The sequence below is a fragment of the Xenopus laevis genome, chromosome 3L (assembly GCF_017654675.1).
Source record: "Xenopus laevis strain J_2021 chromosome 3L, Xenopus_laevis_v10.1, whole genome shotgun sequence".
Lineage (NCBI taxonomy): Eukaryota > Metazoa > Chordata > Amphibia > Anura > Pipidae > Xenopus > Xenopus laevis.
This window is the reverse complement of record NC_054375.1, coordinates 104,609,723-104,630,903: the sequence shown is the minus strand read 5'-3', so window position 1 is coordinate 104,630,903 and position 21,181 is coordinate 104,609,723. Positions and strand designations below refer to the sequence as shown.

The window sequence follows — 21,181 nt, the reverse complement described above, 5'->3', positions numbered from 1 at the left end:
GGAAGCAAGAAAATCATCTCATACTTAAAGGAATTGTTCAGTATAAAAAAATGTTTCTAATATAGTTAGCCAAAAATGTAATATATAAAGGCTGGAGTGACTGGATGTCTAATATAACAGAACAGAACACTACTTCCTGCTTTGCAGCTCTCTTGGTTTGCACTGATTGGTTACCAGGCAGTAACCAGTCAGTTACATGAAGGGGGCCACATGGGTCATATCTGTTGCTTTTGAATCTGAGCTGAATGCTAAGGATCAAAAGTAAACTCACTGAACAGTTATGTACCATGTGGCCACCCTTCAAGTTGCTGATTAACTCAGAGTTAGAGAGCTGAAAAGCAGGAAGTAGTATTCTGTTCTGATAAGTTAGACATCCAGTCACTCCAGCCTTTATACATTACATTTTTACCTAACTAGCTATTTTAGCAGTGGCGTAACTACCGGGGGAGCAGGGGGTGCAATTGGGCCAGGGCCCGCACCCCCGCAGGGCCCCCCGTCCGTCACGCGCGCCACTGTATTCGGCTGCAGCCGCATGGACGATGGGGGGCCTGGCTGCACGGCCCGCACCAGGGCCCGCCCCCACCTAGTTCCGTCACTGTATATTAGAAACATTTTTTTTTATTTTGCACAGCATATTCATTTATCCAGTTTTTATTTTTACACTGAACTGTTCCTTTAAGATTTTCTTTTCCTGGATGGGAACATGGCAGTGGGCATGGCTTCCCATCTGATAGGGGGAGACTACAGAAGGACAAAGATGCGGCTGAGGACGAAAGCAAAGCTTTTATTTGGTAATTTCCTGCACATTTGCATAGCAGGAGGATCAACCCATAGTTGCCCATTGCCATGTTCCAGTCCAGGAAAAAAAAATCTCAGTAATTATGATATGATCTTCTTGTTTCTATGTCTGTATTGGCAATCTGTGGATTCAGGAAAATGACAGAGGGGCTGCTGTAAGATGCCATAGACTATTTATTAGACTAGTGGGGGCTGTTTTGGCATCTGTGTATTCAGGGCTAGATTTACATAGTGGGTGCCCCAGTCGTGCTTCCATTCGTCACCCCTGTCTCCTTGCTTTCACATGCACAAATTGTTATCATCCGGTTGGGACCACTGAGGATTGGCGCAATGGAAATTTTAAAAAATCTCCTCAGTAGCCCCAGAACTTCCGAACCAATGTGGATGTGGTTGGGCGGCATGTAGGGTCCTTTTCTGAAAATGATATATTTGTTTTTTTCCCTATTAATAACATTGGGATAAACCATCATTTTTACTGGCCAGGCCAGTAAAATACCGGCCAGGTGGCAACCCTAGCGGCATGTAGGGTTGCTACCTGGCCGGTAAAAATGATGGTTGATCCCTATGCTATTTATAGGGGAAAAGGATAAATATATTGGAAGGCGGGTATTTTTTTCCAGAAACGGTGGCAACCCTAGTGGCATGCCACCACCTAAAATCCTGCCACACTAGGCCTAGGCGGCTTTTCCACAAATCAGGGCCTGTGTGTATTTGAAATGCATACCTCCCAACTGTCCCTTTTTCGGAGGGACAGTCCCTCTTTTGACAGCTCAACCCGCAGTCCCTCATTTGTACTGGAAAGTCCCTCTTTTCTCTGCACTGAACAGCCAGAAAAAGAAACAAAGTTTCTCACTTAATTGGCTTTTAGCAGAGAGCCCAGAACAGCTAACAGGTGCAAATAAGATACTTTGTAACAATTTTGAGACACAAAAACACAGTTTAGATAAGGAGAAATATTTTCAAACTTTCATAACCTGCCAAATTTTGTAAAACAAACATGGTAATTAGGGGGTGTGGCCACAGAAAGGGGTGTGGTAAAAAAATTGTTGCGCTACGTGCGGAAAAAAATTTTTGTCCCTCTTTTTACTTCCAAAATGTTGGGAGGTATATTCAAATGCCAGGACCTATTCTGAAGCTCAGTCCAGACCTGGTTATTTCAATGAATACACAACAGAGCCCTTCAAAACTCAAGTACTTTGAGGTACACAATCAGCTGGGAGGCGTTTTTTTTTCCCTCAGAAAACTTTATTGACAACACATTTACAGGCAAAACAATCCAAACACTAGGCTTGGTTACGTATTGTGACTGAGTCGTGCTGTACACACGTGACGCAATGGGCGGATCTGTCATGGCTTCTGGCAACAGCTGAAGAGCCGGTGCAGTGTAAGTAACAGAAGTCAGCGGCTGTTGGCCATGGAGACTTCCCTACCGGTTCTATCTGCGGTCAGTCACATCACCTGCGCAGCTGAAAATCAGTCGGAAAAGGTTAAAGAGAAAGGCGAGAGGCTTATTGGTGACGGAGCCCAGGCAGTGGCTGAAGAAAGCACAGGAGCCACAGTGTCAGGGGTGCAGGAATCATATCAGGACTCGGTATTGGCAGCATCTGACACGGTTACGTTAGCTCCGGAATGTAGTCAGGGGCAAAATGGCATTGAATCTCCCCCTTCTGCCCTCTCACTCCCAAAGTCACTAACCCCCGAGGAACCGAGCAGCAGCGGCCAGAGCCTACCTGGAGCCTCCCAGAGCCTGGATTCACTAGCCTCCTTCTCCAATCTCTTGTCTTGTCCCAGCTCCGAGTTAAACAGCGAGGGACCGGATGAGAAAGTCAGTGAAGAAGGGGAGGAAGGCAAAGATGGAGTTGCCCCAAGGGACAGGTTCCCTGGCCAATCAGTGTATCATATTAAATGGATCCGATGGAAAGAGCAGAGCACTCCAATAGTAACTCAGAATGAGAATGGTCCATGTCCCTTGTTGGCTATTATGAATGTCCTGCTTCTGGCCTGGAAGGTAAATGATCAGATTATCCCAGAATCCTCAACTATAAATCTCTGCATCCTCAAATTGTCACATTGTTTTTTTGCTCTCATGGGTTTCTGGATACAGCAATATTTTGTCCTGGGGGGTTGCTTTTTTGTAGTTAGGGTCAGTTCCTCAGGACCCATTTAGTGTTGTAGACCCTCTCTGAGGAAAGGAACATATTCAGACTATTGCTTTTTTTTGTTTAGAAGATGGGAAGATAGGCTGAGACTCTTACGTGAACTACTTGCAGTTATATATACGATATTCAGTTTTGGAGCCTTGATCGAATTTTAGAGATTAGCTTGGTACACTTGGCAGAGAAAATAGATCTCTTACAGGCTCTCGATTGGTGGACACTGTAAAAATACAACGTTGAATTTGTAGTTGGCCATGGTGGGAAAGTGGGGCGCAACAAAAGCGATAATCTATTTACTTATAATAAAATACATGGCAGCAGTAATTTATTATAAATATTCTATTTATAATACATTTTAACTTTTGGTGTGACATTGATATTCTCAGAGGATTTGCAGTTTATATTCATTACTTTTAAGTGATTTAGCTGTTTGTTCAAGAGCTCTGGTTGCTAGGCTCTTGTTTTCCTTAGCAAGCAGTCAGTGGTGTCAATGAGAGACTAGAATATGAATAGAAGAGAGGTTGAATAGAAAGACAAGGAATAGTAATAATACAATTATAAACTCACAAAGCAAACTTTTTTTTTTTCTGCTGGGTCAGTGACCTGCACTTGAAATCTTAAGAAGAGGAAGCTAAATAGTTTAACAATAATGAAGACCAATTGAAAAGTTGCTAGCAATAGGACATACTATAACATACTAAAAGTCAACTTAAAGTTAAACCACCCGATTACTTTATTTATTTATTTATTTGCCTATCTCTACATGCCCTTATTTATTTCATCACTCTGAGGGTTTATACTCTAGTTTTCACAGATGAATACAATGTCACTGCTATTTAACATACTCATGATCACTACGGGTTTGCTGACAGAGTTCGGATAAACTGTTTGCCAGTGAAAATGCACAATGCATAGGACATCTGCTTCATCTTTGTATTGAGTTCCTTATTATGTATAATGTAATAATTCTGTTTAAAACAAACCCTATGCATGAAAATATTTGTATACATGTTGAAATGTATCCTGCATTAATTTTGCAAATTGCTACTTTTCTAACCTATTTAGGGCAAGGGCACATGGGCAGACTCTAGGGTTGCCAACTTTTCTGGAAAAAAATACTGGCCTTCCTGTATATTTATCTTTTTTCCCTATTAATAACATTGGGATCAGCCATTATTTTTACCGGCCAGGCCGGTAAAATCCCGGCCAGGTGGCAACCCTAGCAGACTCGTGAGGCGATTTACATTTTAGCCGACGGGAAGGCAGTTTGGGGAGATAGTCCCCCCCCGAAGAAGTGGAGATTTGTCGCCGGGGCGACTAATCTGCCCGTGTGCCCTTACCCTTAAAGGGGTTTTTCACCTTCAAACACCTAGTTGTTTTCAGATAGTTTACTAGAAATAACGACATTTTCTAATTAATTTCTATTTTGTATGTGTGACCATTTTTCTAATCAAGTTTAAAGTGTTACGTTTCATCTTCTAAAGCAGCTCTGGGAGGAGGGGTCGCTGACCCTGTAAACTGTTCTAAATTGATACATTTAGTTGATACATTTCTTATCTTTGTCCCTGCTGAGCAGAATCTCTTGGTTTCATTACAGGCAGCTGTTAGACTTGATACAATAGTTGCTAATACTCCAGAGATGCTGCTGATATATGTATCAACTAAATGTTGCAAAATTGTACCAGTTTGGAGTCTGCGCCTGAATTACTGAGCTGACACACTCAAACACTAGAGACAGGAACCTTAAACTTTAAACTTAGATTTTGAAAAAATTAGTAAAAAATTAACAATGGAAAGTAATTGAAAAACATTTTTATTTCTGGGGAACAATCTGAAAAAGTGTTTAGAAGGTGAACAATCCCTTTAATATGAGCATTGAATCAAGCAATTCTGTTCTCTACTTTATTAAAGGGGTTGTTAACCTTTCAGATAACTTTTAGTGTGATGTAGAGAATGATATTCTGAGATAATTTACAATTGGTTTTAATTTTTTATTATTGAAGGTTTTTGAGTTATTTAGCTTTTTATTCAACAGCTCTTCAATTTGCATTTTAAGCAATCTGGTAACTATGGCCCAAATTACCCTAGCAACCATGCATTGATTTGAATAAGAGACTGGAATATGAATAGGAGAGAGTCTAAATAGAAAGCTGCAAAGAATCTGAAGAAAAAGACAAATAACTATAAAACTATAAAAATAAATAATGAAAGTTGAATTAAAAAGTTGCTTAGAAATGGTCGTTCTATAACATATTAAAAGTTAATTTAAAAGTGAACCACCCCTTTAATTTAATACCTGAAAAACATTTCAATACTCTAGTGCATTGCTAATCACAAAGCTATAGTCGTGGCAATCAAGACATTACTTGTGTTTTTATAACAGTACAACTGCTTTCACAGATATATTAAATATCATGTAATCAGGAAAATTCTAAGATGAAACAAAGTTTATTGATTATGACTGTTGCAGGTGCTACTAAAAATCTTTGTGTTCGTTAAAATCCAGCTGTTCTACAAGTATGTAAATGTGTATTTATTAACTCAGACTTTGTGTTGCAGGTAAAATTGCCACCAATGATGGAAATTATTACTGCTGAGCAGCTTATGGAATATCTAGGTAGGCCAAAAAAAGCAATTATCAGACATACACTCTTTGTGCACACTCAAATAAATGGTTCTGCATCTTATGTGTTTAAAGGGTAATAGATATGGCTTCACTCCAGCCCTTTATGAAACCTCAAGAGGATTGATAAAGGGCTGGAGGAAAGCCTGAAACTAATTCTCATACAATTTATTTTAACTGTTTAAGTCTTTGGCTTTAAAACCCAATTCACTGTAGAAGTGCCGCATAAGGTAAAATCTGTGGCACTTTAGTCCTTTATCCACAGAATGCAGATTGTACATTGTATGACACTTAGAGTTTTATTCTTAATTGTTCAAATTAGTGCTTTTTTTCCAGACACTTTCGAACTGCTCTTTTGGAATTATTTGAAGTTGCAGGTGTACCCATGTACTGTATTTGATTAGGTATTCTTAATATTTTGCATGTATTTTGCCACAGCACTGTGCATCTGTAATCTTTTGTATACTTTTTTTTATTTTGTAAATTCTAGACCCACACTATTGGAATAATCTGCATAAATTGACATACTTTTCCTTTTGTGTGCCACAAATAAAGAAGCTGTTATCCATGTAGTAAGGGTAACCCTAGAAACACATGCCATTTTAAAAGCAGAATCATTTAGAAATACTATAAAGAATACCAATGAAGTTATGCTAGCAAGCATTGTAATCACCATCTCGTGCCACTTCATCTTCTCCTCTGTGTGAGCTGGCTTTTTTTTTTTTTACATGCCCTTTAATAAATAACCCCCTAACTGTGAGACTGCTATGATTATTCTTATTTTTAATTGCATTTCTTTCTATTAAAAGCATTTTCTATTAATTCCATTTACTGTTCATCTTCTGGTCTGACATCTGGTCCATTGTTGCTAGGTTGCTTAAACTCTAGTTACAAGATAGCTATGTCGGGCTGCCGCACAATAAAAAAAATTTAAGTAATTAAAAGGCAAGATAGAAAAAAAAAAAGGTCAATTGCATATTGTTATAGAATGTCTTCAGGATGATACAAAAACCTTATCATAACTTTTAACCTGGCAGGCAATTTTGCATTTTGGGCAGTAATTACCTTTGCTAGTTGGTCCTGTGGAAAAAAAAAAGTGTTTTTATTTTTACATTTTATTTCATTTATATAGTACAAATCATTCATTTTTAACCCTTCCCTCTGAAATCAACACAATAGTCCATTGAAATACAATCCAATAAAAGCATCTTTTATGGGCTTATGTTGAACACGGATGATGGCCACTTTAAACATGCTGGTTATTTAAAGGGATCCTGTCATCGGAAAACATGTTTTTTTCAAAACGCCTCAGTTAATAGTGCTACTCCAGCAGAATTCTGCACTAAAATCCATTTCTCAAAAGAGCAAACAGATTTTTTTATATTCAATTTTGAAATCTGACATGGAGCTAGACATACTGTCAATTTCCCAGCTGCCCCCAGTCATGTGACTTGTGCCTGCACTTTAGGAGAGAAATGCTTTTTGCCAGGCTGCTGTTTTCCTTTCTCAATGTAACTGAATGTGTCTCAGTGGGACATGGGTTTTTACTATTGAGTGCTGTTCTTAGATCTACCAGGCAGCTGTTATCTTGTGTTAGGGAGCTGCTATCTGGTTACCTTCCCATTGTTCTTTTGTTTGGCTGCTGGGGGGAAAAGGGAGGGGGTGATATCACTCTAACTTGCAGTACAGCAGTAAAGAGTGATTGAATTTTATCAGAACACAAGTCACATGACTTGGGGCAGCTGGGACATTGACAATATGTCTAGCCCCATGTCAGATTTCAAAATTGCATGTAAAAAAAATCTGTTTGCTCTTTTGAGAAATGGATTTCAGTGCAGAATTCTGCTGGAGCAGCACTATTAACTGATTCATTTAAAAAAAAAAATGACAGTATCCTTTTAAGTGATTCTGTAATGCAAATCATGTTTTTTTACAGAATGTATCAGTTAATATCACTCCTCCAGCAGAATCCTGCAAAGAAATCTGTTTTTCAAACGAGCAAACAGGTTTTTTATATTTAATCTGACATCTGTCTAGACATGTTGTTCGTTTCCCAGGCGCTGTCAGCCATATGACTTGTGCTCTGGAGTGTTATAAACCCCTCCCTTTCACCCAGCAGCTGATCTACAGAACAATGGTAAGGTAACCAGATAACAGCTTCCTGACACCTGCATTGCTAAAAATGCTCCCATGCCCCACTTAGTGGTAGATATCAGAACAGCACTCACTAGTAAAAATCCAAGTCCGGCTAACCCAAGTAGCAACTCCTTCAGTTACATTGAGTAGGAGACACAATAACTTATCTGAAAGCAGTTAATTATTTGAAGTACTGGCTCTTTCTGAAAGCACATGACCAGCACAGTGACCTGCGATGACTGCCTGCACACCAATATTACAACTAAAAAAAATTCATTTATTGGTTCAAGAATAACGTTTTAAATGGTAGATTGAATTATTTGCTATGTACTCTGTGTAATTTAGCAATAAAAACCATACCATAAAATCACGACAGAACCCCTTTAATAGTTTTTTAATACAGTAGATGTTAACTGTAACTGTACAGATTCTGGTATGCAGGGACTAACAACAATCTTCAACCAATGTCCAGAGATATTTTTGTTTTCTAAACTATTAGCTTGCTCAACTGTGTGGTTCTATGCTATATTTAACTTGTCTAGAACTGCAATTTAATAGTTATTTATATACTTATGAGTACTTGCATGAACACAAGCCTTTAATTTGGTCTTGCAGAATGTTCATGTTTTGCTGATGTTACTCATTCCCAAATGCCACATGACAAACTGGCTGCTGTGTACCTTGCTGAATGTGAATTTACCAATGTGAAACTAAATTCTTGTTTATCTAGTATATTCATAACTCTTTCTCTAAACTTACTGCTTATTTTTCCTAAAGAGCTAATAGCTGAGGAAATATACAGTTCTCATTATTTACTGCTACATACATATGCTGTTATACGCAAGATAAGGTTAATTGCAAAGTACATGTAATTATAGAGTAACCACTGTTATTTTACTTTCTTCACAGCTCTAATGATCTTATATAGTTTTTACAGCTATTATTCTGCTTGCAGATATAGCCATATCTCATTTTCCAAAAAGTTGGTTCACTCAACTACTCTTTATACTGCTGGATTCTGAAGGTGTTAAAGGGGTTGTTCACCTTTTAGTATGATGTAGCGAGTGATATTCTGAGACAATTAGCAATTGGTTTTCATTTTTTTTTTTTTTGTTATTTAGCTTTTTAATTAGCAGCTCTTCGGTTTGCAATTTCAGCCATCTGGTTGCTAGGGTCCAAATTACCATAGGAACCATACATTGATTTGAAGAGACTCAAATATGAATAAGAGAACGCCTGAATAGATAGTAATAAAACTTAGCAAAAACAATAAATGTGAAGCGTTACAGAACATTTGTGACTGTGACCCCCATTTGAAAACTGGAGATTCAGAAGAAGGCAAATAATTAAAAATTAAAAAACGATACGATAAGAAATAAATAATGAAGACTAGTTGAAATGTTTCTTAGAATTGGCCATTCTATAACATACTAAGGGTTAACTTAAAGGTCATAAGAGGCTTCTACCAACAGAAATTTTAGTTGTTGGTCTGATAGGGTCACGTCACACGTCAATGTTTGGGGTCCCCACTAGTCATGGGAAGATCTGACCTGTTTTGCTTTGTCAAAAAACAGTGAAAATTTGCCAAATTGCATTTAAGTTTATAGGCAAAATTATTTTGACACACAACTATTTTTTTCACCCATTGGAGTCTATGGGTGGAACGTGGTGAAACTTGACGAAAAATTTCGCTCATTACTAGTCCCCACACATGGAGCAAGAGTCAGCATTCTGCAAATGCTGCCATATTGCTGGAGATTTTTCTCCAAATATAACACTTGTAAGGGGTGTCCCCAGTCTGTTGTTAGTACTCTCTGCACAGATTATGCGTCCCTCTTGGCAAACGGTGTAATTTTTCAGGGAAGTCCCCGATACGTGGTGTTTTTTACTGGACTAATATTATTGAAATAATACTTTGAATAATGATCGTAACTCCCTCGTAGTATTGTACTAGTCTTCTAAAGGGATGTTCTCCACCAGTGCTAAATTTCTATACTTAGTGTCTTGTGGGTTCATGGGAATCAATAAAGAATACAGCAAAATTATAAAAGTTGGTGAATTTCTCTTGCAGGAGACTACATTCTAGATGCAAAACCGAAAGAAATATCTGAAGTGCAACGTTTGAACTATGAGCAGGTAACTAAATTATAACCAGGTAACTAAATAATAATAAGGGGCAGATTTATCAAGGGTTGAATTTCAAAGTAAAAAATATTTCGAAATTCGACCATCGAATTTAAATACTTTGAATTCGAATATCGAATTTGAACTTTTTTCATCGAATTTGGGTATTCTGCAGTCAAAGTAAAATTACGATTTTATTGTACGATTGAACGATTTTACTTCGACTTCAAAAAACGTAGAAAAATGCTGTAGAAGGTCCCCATAGACTAACATAGCACTTCACCAGGTTTAATTTGGCGAAGTATTGAAGTCAAAGTTTTTTTAAAGAGACAGTACTTAGATTATCGAATATTCAAACTATTTTACTTTGAATCGAATTCGAAGTAAATTTGAAGTCATAGGGGCCCATTTACTTAGCTCGAGTGAAGGAATAGAATAAAAAATACTTCGAATTCCGAATAATTTTTTTTTGGCTACTTCGACCATCAAATTGGCCACTTCGACCTTCGACTTCGAATCGAATGATTCGAACTAAAAATCGTTCGACTATTCGACCATTCGATAATCGAAGCACTTTCTCTTTAAAAAAAACTTTGACCCCCTACTTCGCCACCTAAAACCTACGGAAGTGCGATGTTAGCCTATGGGGAATGTCCCCATAGGCTTTTTAATGTTTTTTAGGTCGAAGAAAAATCGGTCGATCGATGGATTAAAATCCTTCGAAGCGAAAGATTTAATCATTCGATCGAACTATTTGCGCTAAATCCTTCAACTTCGATATTCGAAGTCGAAGGATTTAACTTCGATAGTCGAATATCGAAGGTATCCTATCGATGGTCGAAGTATCCAAAAAATTACTTTGAATTTTGAATTTTTTTACTTCTAAAATTCCCTCGAATTCACTTCGACCCTTTATAAATCTGCCCCTAAGTGTTATTGCTTGAACTTGCTCTTTTACTTATTCAAAAAAGCGAGGCAGGTTTCAGAGCATTTACATACATTCTTCCCAAAAACCTATTTTTATCTGAGCTGCACCCTTTTGGTCAAATCTAACTGGAACACCTCCAGGCCAGCTATAAACAAGAACTTGGCTCGTTCAAAGAAGCTTCCATTTAAAAATGCTGCTCTTTTATGTACAAATAGAAATTAAATGAGTATAGAAGAATCATGTTGCATGCTGGACCCTGTGTAACGGTGTGAACCCAAGGGAATATGTTAGTTAACATAGTTAACAGCAGTTTCTTATGACAAAAAGTTTAAAAAACGTATTTATGTCAATCACAGCAATTGCATGCTTTCTTGAGATTTACCCCATCATAGCTTTTATTTCAATCTGTCAAATGCTGTTCTTTGAAAATTGTATGAACTCAGTACATTGTATTTCTGAAGTGAATGGCTACAATACTATTTGTCTTCTGCACTCGAAGATGGTTAATATGTTGGAAACAATTCAAGGCAATTAAAAAGGGTCAGCAGTCAAACGTTTAAAAATATTTTTTAAAGTATTATAACCTTTTTTGACAATCTGGTGCTTCATTGGTTTAGACCAGTGCTGTCCAACAGCCCCGGTTTTGACAAACAGTATAAAAAACTTTGTCCCTTTCACAAGCCAACTGCAGATTTTCAGTCATTAAAGATCCCTTTAATGAATCTGATGATTTGCCATGGAAGCCAAGCCTGCCAATTATTTTTTGAAGAAATGTTGAATGTTTCCACTTTCTTCCTTTAATAGTAATCTTGTATTAAAAGAAAACAAGTGCCTTAACAGATATCTTTGAAGTAGAAAGATGTATTAACCCATTTTGATCTTGTCAGAATATATAGTTTCCCTACATACATAGTTTCTGGGGTGTTCACTACGCACAATTGTGTATCTGTATTCTGCAAATTGTAACATACTTTTATATTTTGGTGTCTCTAGAAACCACATATTTTTAGTACCCTATCAAGGAATTTGTTTTATTTAGAAGGTGTCCAACATTAATCGTTAAAGCATTTTGTCTTTGTACCTGAGAGAAAGAAATGCCTTAAATGAGTCAAACACTACAAATTTAGCAAACATGTATGATTTCCTAGTAATGCAGATAATGGTATATTTTTATTTATCCATTTGAATTCTACAGAATCTCTGAATTCAGAATATATGTGTATTTTTAGGGCTGCCCTAGTGTTGCTTTGACAATACACTTTCATATTCCTAAATTCCAAGACATTTATTTTTCGGGTTCCATGAAATGTATACTTTCAATACCTATTCACTGAGGAGAGATCCAGTAGATTTCTATTTGAACTGTAATTCCTAATATTTTTCAGTGTAGCTAGTTATAGTGAAGTACAAGGCACTGTCTAATCTTTCCAAAGCCACCATATAGTCTATATGTTTTAGCATCTTATTTATCTAAGGCCAAAAAAAATGAATTGATGTAAACTTAAAATACTTCTGTGAGCACATTTAGCATTTACATTAATTTTCGGTTTTCGGTTTAGATATTTGCAGTTTAGACTGCTAATGCCAGACTAATCTGTAATTTTAGACATACCTAAATCCAATGAAAAGGTTTTATTTGCACAAACCTCCCAAACTACAATTTACTGTAATGGTAGTGCAGACTTCGTGAAACAGCATTAGCATTTATTGTAACAACCTGTGCAGCAAAGTTTCAGGGGAGTGGAACCATCCCTTCTTCAGGTTAAACACGTGTGCAGCTCCTTAAACATTGCTATTTACTAAATTCAGACCTGGCTATGAACTAAAACTATTCCTGCCTCTTGCTTAAACTGAGGGCTATGGTTCACACTGTGATTTTTATAATCACATGAAAATGGTTCCTGACACTTTTTTCAAATGGCACTCACATGATGCAATCAATGTGTAGTTTTATCCAGGATGCCAACTGGGATCTTGATTGCACATTGCAGTGCCATTTGGAAATATTGGGAAAAACTGCATGTACATATTACCTCCATAAGCAGCAGAGTTACCAAATAGAGCACCACCTACATACAAATCCTACATCAGCTTCACACATGGATTAAAATTTTGTTTGCCACAAATTTTGTTTGGCACTTTTACTAGCGATGGTGGAATAATCATTTAGGTGTGAGATTGGCATGCCTGCATGTCTGGCTCTAGTGGTTAGTGGTTTTCCAAGAACCACCTAATTTATGGATTGGAGCATAGTTAATACTTTTACTGAATTTAAAAATTAAGAGCTTCCAAGACGAAAAATACATCCTTTGATCGGAGGAGTTGTTTGAAACCAAAGGAGTGGGCACTTATATAAGACAGAGGAATAAAAACATGTTATCTGTTCAGGAAACCGTTATTTTAATTTTAACTTGTTAATTAACATCCAAGCAAGCAGCTCTCTCAATTAAAAAAAATGTTTGTGTCAGTTTTTAGCTGTTGTAATAATGAATGGCATTTCCTTTTAGTTTACATTGGTAATTAAGTTTAAAACACAGTCACAAAAGCGATAGATAACCCTCTGATTTATTTGTTGGAGATTATTGCTCACAGATTGGACTTTTACCATTTTCATCTGTGCTAGCACACCCTCCTTTCACTGAATACAAATAGAATTTGTGAGAAACAACCCTGTATGTATCCTCTCTTATACTGGCTATCATCCTACCCTACCAGTATATTCAATACTTTATTTCAGGAAGTGTGGATCCCAAATTATGGGACTTGGAACTCTGTATAAAAGTCAACAGAGGTATGAAAAAGTTGTAGCCACTTAATTTGCTTTAGTAAAATCAACACCATTAGTGCCTAGAAGACATGAAGAGCAACCAATGATGAGCAGCTCTCATTAACCATGTAGAGAACCTCAAAAGGAGATATATGACTTCATTTATAATACAAGAAGCTTAAGATGGACAGCCTACGTGGTTTCTAACTGTATATCTTTCAATAGAAGCTATATAATCATTTGTATGTTGCCACATACAAATTTCTTTCTTCATAAAAAATGTTCAGGTTCAAAACTAGTTTTTTGAATTGATGAAATGCTGTTCTTCAAACATATGACAACTTAATAGGATGCAATGCTCAAGGAGGGTTATAGGATCAATCAAGGAAAGTTATCTCTTTGCTTTTGCAGAAAATAGTCTAATAATAATAACATTCATAGTTCCCATATGTGCTGAATGTATTTTTCATATGAGAACATTTATCACAAAGTCCAATTGATGAATAACCCTGGAAACAATCTAAGATACCATTGTATTGTCCTGCTGCTTAGAGAACATGGAACCTATCAGGATTATGCATTTGTTGCATTTGTTTATTTCCTTTAATTTTTATTGATTTTACACAATGTACAGTTATTATATCAAGAAATATTTCTATGCATTTTTTTATAATGAATAAACTGTTACCCCTTTCTTCCCACAGAACATGAGTGATGCAATGGCTATCCTGCATAAATTACAAACAGGCCTTGATGTCAATGTGAAATTCACTGGAGTTAGAGTATTTGAGTACACTCCTGAGTGTATTGTGTTTGATCTCCTTGACATACCTTTGTACCATGGATGGCTGGTGGACCCTCTGGTATGTTTTGCCCTGATACAATAACACTGTACAGGTTTTTGTGTGTGTGTTTTGTTTCCATAACTTGTACTGCTGCATTGCAATTTAGGGTTCTTTTCTTTCCAATATATAGTTGAGAAAATGAGGTAGGATTCACATCTGCAGGAGTCATTTTTATGGAAACAAATAAATTGCAGATTTCTGTGACTAATAATTTTATGATCTGATTATTATTTACTGTACGCCGTTCCTGAAATTTCATACAAGCGCTGCAGAAATGAATAGTCCTAGTTTTTGATGCTGCTTGTTGAAGGTTAAGATGGACTGTGATCATCAGGACATCAGTAGAAGGCTTTTGTTGGGGGCTGTGCAAAGTGGCTAAAGATTTTCATTGGACGGATCTGATGGGATATTGTTTATTTAACCATATAGCGAAGATTGAATATTTCATCTGACACAGCTCCTTTTTCACTAATGGCTGTTTCAAAAGTTTAGGGTGGTTGACCTGAACGAAAAGAACATTAGAAAGCTGACCGTTGGACAGTATGGGCAACTTTTGTGTTTGCAAATTCGCTTTGCCTAAGATCTATATGGAAACTTTGTTTTACCTTGTTTAGGTCAGACTATTTATCTAGCCAGTTGTGTATCTAAGCTCACAAGCTATTGTCTTAGCTAGCACTTGATTTCTGACATTTAGAGGACTGTTTGTCATAGTCCAGTTGAATGCGATCTATTTAATTGAACCATTTGAGTCGCTTCAACCTGAATCAGATAAGAAACAGTACTGTGAATGTGCCTCTGCGCCTTTGTTTTTAAATAGGAAAAAATATTATAATGGCAGTACCATAGCTTTATAATGATATGCAATTAATTCCATGTATCAATGTATATTACATTTTGTTAAGTCTTCCTTCTTCACTATGAATCAACCACCGTTCCATTAACATTGTGCAAAGCCCTTGTATCATGGATAGCTGCATAAATGGCACCATTTTTGTTATCTGTTGCTTATTATCATTAGCAAGGGTTTTATCACTGTTGAGTTGTTTCCATAATAAATGTTTGTGTTCCATTTTTTTCTTTTGCCAGGTTCCCGAACTAGTGAAAGCAGTTGGTAACTGCAGCTACAACCAGCTCGTGGAGAAAATCATCCTCTGCAAGCAGTCAGACAGCAGTGAATTAGTTAGCGAAGGTAAATGAGTGAAAATAATTACTTGGTATTTATCTCTGTTATCCCTGGACCATGTGCTATTTGAATTGTTTAATATACTAATTTGTCGCAAAAGTTTAGCTCCAAAAAAAGGTTTAATTTAATTATAAGAATGAATAGCAGCCTGTGAGTTAAACTGTTCTAGGGGATAGTAGCTTATCAGTTTTAGATCTAGTTCGTTCCTTATCCCAAGTTTTCTTCAGTGGTGAAGTTGTGTGTAGTAGTGTAAAGAATTTTGGCCTATATTGTGATGGTATCCATAGAAGTTGGGAGATGCTTTCTATCGATATTTCCACTGTTTCCAGATCCAGCCATTGTCTACAAGCTGTTGGACTTTGCATTTTGATAGCTGTATCTACCACAGATGCTCTATAGTAAGTATTTAGTTTTGGAAGTTCTAGGCCCCCAGATGAGGCTGGTTGTTGTAACACTTTATAGCAGCTGTACGAGGTCTTTTCCCACCCCATATAAACTCATTCATCTGCTTTTGTAGTGACTTAATGTATCGTGGCAGGAGATCTATCTATATAGTTCTAAAGAGGTATAACATTTTTGGGAGGATATTCATTTTTGCAGCGTTTATTCTGCCTAACCATGATATATAAATAGGTTTCCATTTGAGGTTATTATCTTGGATAGTTTTTTGCAAAGGAATATAGTTGTGTTTATATAGTAGTTCGGGATCTTTTGTCAGTTTAACCCCTAAGTACGTAATATGTGTCTCTCCACTCAAATAAGTAATTGCTTGTAGTACTTCATGCTCCGAGATATTAATTGGTAAAGCCTGCATTTTATGTGAGTTGATCTTGTACCAAGAGATCTGATAAAAAGACTGCAGTTCCTGAGAGACGTTAGGTAAGGTGATGTGTGAGTTAATTAGGGAGAGAATGATCTTGTCAGCGAATAAGCCTATTGTGCTGTGACCCGCCTTTGTGGGGACCCCTTTTATATCCGGATTCTAATGGCAAGTGGTTCAACCATAAGGGCAAATATCAGGGGAGACAACGGGCACCCCTGTCTAGTGCCATTAGTGATGCTGAAGGCCTTCGACAGGACCCCCGAAGCCAAAACTTTGGCTGAAGGATTAGAGATTTAAAAAGGTTCCATCCAGTCCAAATTTAGTGAGAGTTAGTGTCATGTATCCCCAGTGGATCCTGTTAAACGCCTTCTCCGCATCTAGGGACAACAATAGGGCCAGGATTTTTTCCTGTTTGATGATATGTAATAAACTGTGGAATCTCCTAGTGTTGTCAGGAGCTTTGACATTGGTCTACTCCTTTACTAGGTTTAGGGATAGTTGAGATGTGTGCCTGGAGAAATTCAGGGTTCAGGGTTAATTTTGCCTGTATCCATAATAGATTGAAACAGTTTAAGTAAGTGAGGGGACAATATATCTGCATATAGTTTGTAATAGGTATTTGTGTAGCCAACAGGCCCAGGTGCTTTACCTAGTTTCAAGTGTTTTATAGCTTGGGCAATTTCCTCCTTAGTTATATTAGCATTAAATTGTTCAAGCTGTGCCTCTGTAGGATTTGGTATGTGCAGTGAGTTCAAATACTTTTGTATGGACGTCAGTGTAGTTTGCGGTTCATCATTTCTGCTGGATAAGTTATATAATGAGGAGTAATAGGAGGCAAAATGGTTAGCAATCTGTAATGGGTCTTTAATCTTATGGTGATGGTCTTTTAAGAATTGTATTCTGGTGCGTGCCTGTTTGTTTCTCAGTTGAGATGCTAGTAATTTATCTGCTTTATTGCCCTTTGTGTAATATAACTGTCTAAGGGCTTTAATCTATACTCTGTCTTGGCAAGGAGAATCTGTTGCAATTACAATTTAAGACTTTGAATTTTGGCAGCAATTTCTGTTGTGGATTGGGAATAGTATTTTTGTTCTGGGTCCCTAATGTCGTGTAGTAATGACTCAACTTTGTTATCCCTCTGTTTACGCAAATTAGCAGCCTGTGAAATAATTTCCCCCCGCATAGTAGCCTTATGGGCAAGCCAAACTGTTTGACAATCTACATCTGGACTTACATTGCTTTGAAAGTATGAGTTTAGGGTCTGTTTGAGATATTCTCGTATTTCTGAATGTGTTAAAAGGGAGTCATTCAGTCTCCATGGGGTTAGAGTTCCTCTATTAGGGAAGGGGCCTACTTCAAGTCCAATGGGAGCATGATCGGACCAGGTTTGAGTTCCTATCCAGGCCTTTGTGGTTTGTGCTGTGGTTTGTGGGTCTGCCAGGATCACATCAATTCTTGTGTGGGTTAAGAATCGAGGAGAATGGTAAGTGTAATCCCTTTCTCTGGGGTGTCGGGCTCTCCAAATATCTATGAGGGCAAAGCTTTGAAATTAATCCCTGAGTTTTCTGGCTTGTACCAGTTTTTGTTTGGTTACAGGTTGTGCTGAGGATCTGTGTGTGTCCACAAGAGGGTCTAGGGTGAGGTTGATTTCTCCCACCTCTACACATTTACCTTGTCTATGTTGCATTAGTTGCGTTAAAGTTTTGGTAAGAAATGGTACTTGATTTTCATTAGGGGCATATACATTGATTATCGTATATAACTGGTTGTCAAGTGTACATACTAGTAATAAGTACCTGCCCAGGAGATGAGCCAATACGCGATGCATCTGAAATGGTATTGAAGTGCTAACTAATATTGAATATAGAATTCGAAAGTGCATGGAATTTATGTGGGAATCTTTTATTAAAAACTCTGGTTGGTGATGCTTTATTTAAATGAGTTTCTTGATACATCAATACATCAGCTCTGGCCTTGTAGGCTTCATTCAAAGCTAGATTTCTTTTTTGCGGGGTGTTAATACCCTGACATTCAATGAATAAAACTTAACCATTTTGTGCATCGCGTATAATCTTCACCCAACATTTTAGCATCCACATTAGGTCATTACATGGTACTATTGAGAACAGGCAGAGAAAATATATCCGTATTGGCATACTAGAGTGCAGCAGTATAATTGGTAAACAACAGTAAATCTAAAACCATAACATTATAAACTTCAGGATCGCCTTTCATCCAAGAACATAAATGTGCCTTTCCATGGCATAGGTACTGGTGTAGAACTGCGCCCCGGGTGGGACCCAGCTGTGGGGGGAGGAATGATATTCCTTCTGTAATAAAGTGAACAGTCGAGCAGAAAAACCCCACAAAAGATAGAGTAACTTTAGTATTGAGAGAAGCAAGTCTCTCAGCATAACTTGAGCCTGAGTCGTGATAAAATAGGGAAGACAGAGATTATATTCTTCAAGCACTATAATATGATTATTATCATCTATTGACCTCATGCAACTTCCCATTCCTTGTGCAGCTTTTGGACCTGTTTGTGCTGTGGAGTGCCTGGTGGGGAGGCCGAAGTGTTTAGGAGATTCCATCTACGGAGAGCTTTTTTGGCTTCCTTAAGTGATGTTAAAGAGGTGGAGGTGCCTTGTTTTGTGACTATGAGTTTAACTGGAAACCCCCAGCGGTAGGAAATGTTGTTTTCTCGTAGAGTTTTAGTGACCTCCATGAAGGCCCGCCTTTTAGTCAAAGTTGTTTGGAATAAATCAACATAGACTTGTAGGTCTGCATATTGCACTGGCCAACACTCTTTGTGTCTAGCAGAGTATTAAAGTTTTTCCTTAAAGGATCAGTAACACCAAAAAATTGTATCTAAAAATTCCATTCCAAATGCTAAAATAATAGCCATACCCTAATACATTGATATAAATTACCTAGCTGTTTTTTTCAAAAAATGTCAAAATAGCCTTTCTCCATGACTCTCTGTAAAACGGCTAAAAGGCGACCAGTTCCCACAGCGTGCTCGGTCCCGACGTGTTCCTCCACACAGAACCGGAAGTGAGGAACAGGAAGTCGGAACACAGAGGTAAGGTGGTGACAGTCCGAGCACCATGAAAGAACTGCCGAGAGGAGGGAGAGACTACAGGGAGGGAAAGGCTGTGTGCAGACAGACTGCCGTGAGAGAAATTCTGGGCGGGAGGGAACAGAATCGCTGGGCAGAGGAGCGGGGCTAGAGGCTGCTCTAAGATAAGAAATGCTACAAACAGCCGTTCTGTTCCCTCCACACAGCATGTCTCTCTCGCCCCGCAGACCCTCTTCACAAGCCTTTTACTTCCTTCCACAATTTATATCTCTCCTCCCCCCCCTGCAGCCTTTTTGTATCTCTCCCCGCTCATTTGTCCAGCTGTTCCGTTTGATCCCACAAAGCATTTCTTATCTTAGCGCAGCCTCTGGCCCCGCTCTTCTGCCCAGCGATTTGGTTCCCTCCCGCCCTGCATTTCTCTCACGGCAGTCTGTCTGCACACAGCCTTTCCCTCCCTATAGTCTCCCTCCCCTCGGCAGTTCTCTCATGGTGCTCGGACTGTCACCACCTTACCTCCCGGCTGCTCTCTCTGTGTTCTGACTTCCTGTTCCTCACTTCCGGTTCTGTGTGGAGGAACAGGTCGAGACGAACACGATGTGGGAACTGGTTGCCTTTTCGCCATTTTACAGAGAGTCATGGAGAAAGGCTATTTTGACATTTTTTGAAAAAAACAGCTAGGTAATTTATATCAATGTATTAGGGTATGGCTATTATTTTAGCATTTGGAATGGAATTTTTAGATAAAAGTTTTTGGTGTTACTGGTCCTTTAATGTGGAAAAAGTGTAATTTAGTGAGCACATCCCTGGAAGCTGAGTCTGGGGCATTGCGTGGCTTAGGAATCCTGTGTATCCTGTCAATGGTTAGTTCGATTTGTGGGGTATCAGGCATAATTACTTTAAGCAGAGTTGCCAAATAGTCCTCCGGATCTTGGGCCTGTACTGACTCTGGAATTCCACACAGGTTGGACCACAAGGTTGTTCCTGCGGGACCGATCTTCTAAGTCAGCTACTTTACTTGTCAGGCGTTCCATCTCTTTGTCCATTCGTGAGTGGCTATCCGCCAAGTCATTATGGGTGTCTGCATATTCCCCCATTTTAGTTTCAATATGCGCTGTGCGATCCCCTAGCTCCTGTAACAATTGTTTTATGTCCGCCTGGAGAGTCTGTTTAATATCTACAAGCATGGCTTTTAGTTCCTCCCTTGAGGGATCCGGATCACGCGCAGCATCGCTATCGGGGGCCTGTGTCTGCTGGAGCCAAGATGGCGCCCTCAGCTGATTGCTATTCTGTGGCCGCATGGGTAGCAAAGAACGCCGTAACTGACGCGTTCATCTTTTTCGGTTGGGCTTTGGGAGTCATGACTCTCCGACCCTTGTCCCACCTGTGTAGAGTTAGTTTAAACTCGGTCTAATGTTTTGGCAGTGTTAATAGGCTCGATGTGCTGCGGAGCTCTTGCCTCAGACGTCCATTCAGTACGTTGGCTAACTCCGCCCCCCGAATTGGAACTTTTTTTAAATCTCACAATCGAATTTACATCGTCTAAATGTCTAAATTTTGACACCAAAAAACGATTGAGAATTCACTTGGGGGTGCCTAACATTTGACACCCCAATTGCAAGAACCCTTTCCTTCTCCTTTAATAGCTTTACAGACTGCACTGAATCTGACTGTGGTTACACAGTTTTGCACTAAAATGAAGATTGGCTTATTAGCATAATT

At 38.3% G+C, this 21,181-nt stretch overlaps 1 protein-coding gene across 1 annotated transcript in view; it reads left to right on the top strand.

Moving 5' to 3' along the window:
• Positions 1 to 2,094: 2,094 nt before the first annotated feature.
• Positions 2,095 to 21,181, top strand: part of mindy2.L (to MINDY lysine 48 deubiquitinase 2 L homeolog) — a 28,039-nt gene continuing 8,952 nt past the window's right edge. The window contains exons 1-5 of the mRNA XM_018253025.2: positions 2,095 to 2,806; positions 5,514 to 5,571; positions 9,785 to 9,849; positions 14,237 to 14,395; positions 15,464 to 15,566. Of these exons, the coding sequence (XP_018108514.1) occupies positions 2,213 to 2,806; positions 5,514 to 5,571; positions 9,785 to 9,849; positions 14,237 to 14,395; positions 15,464 to 15,566 (979 nt within the window). The 5' untranslated portion in view covers positions 2,095 to 2,212. The remainder of the gene's footprint in view (positions 2,807 to 5,513; positions 5,572 to 9,784; positions 9,850 to 14,236; positions 14,396 to 15,463; positions 15,567 to 21,181) is intronic.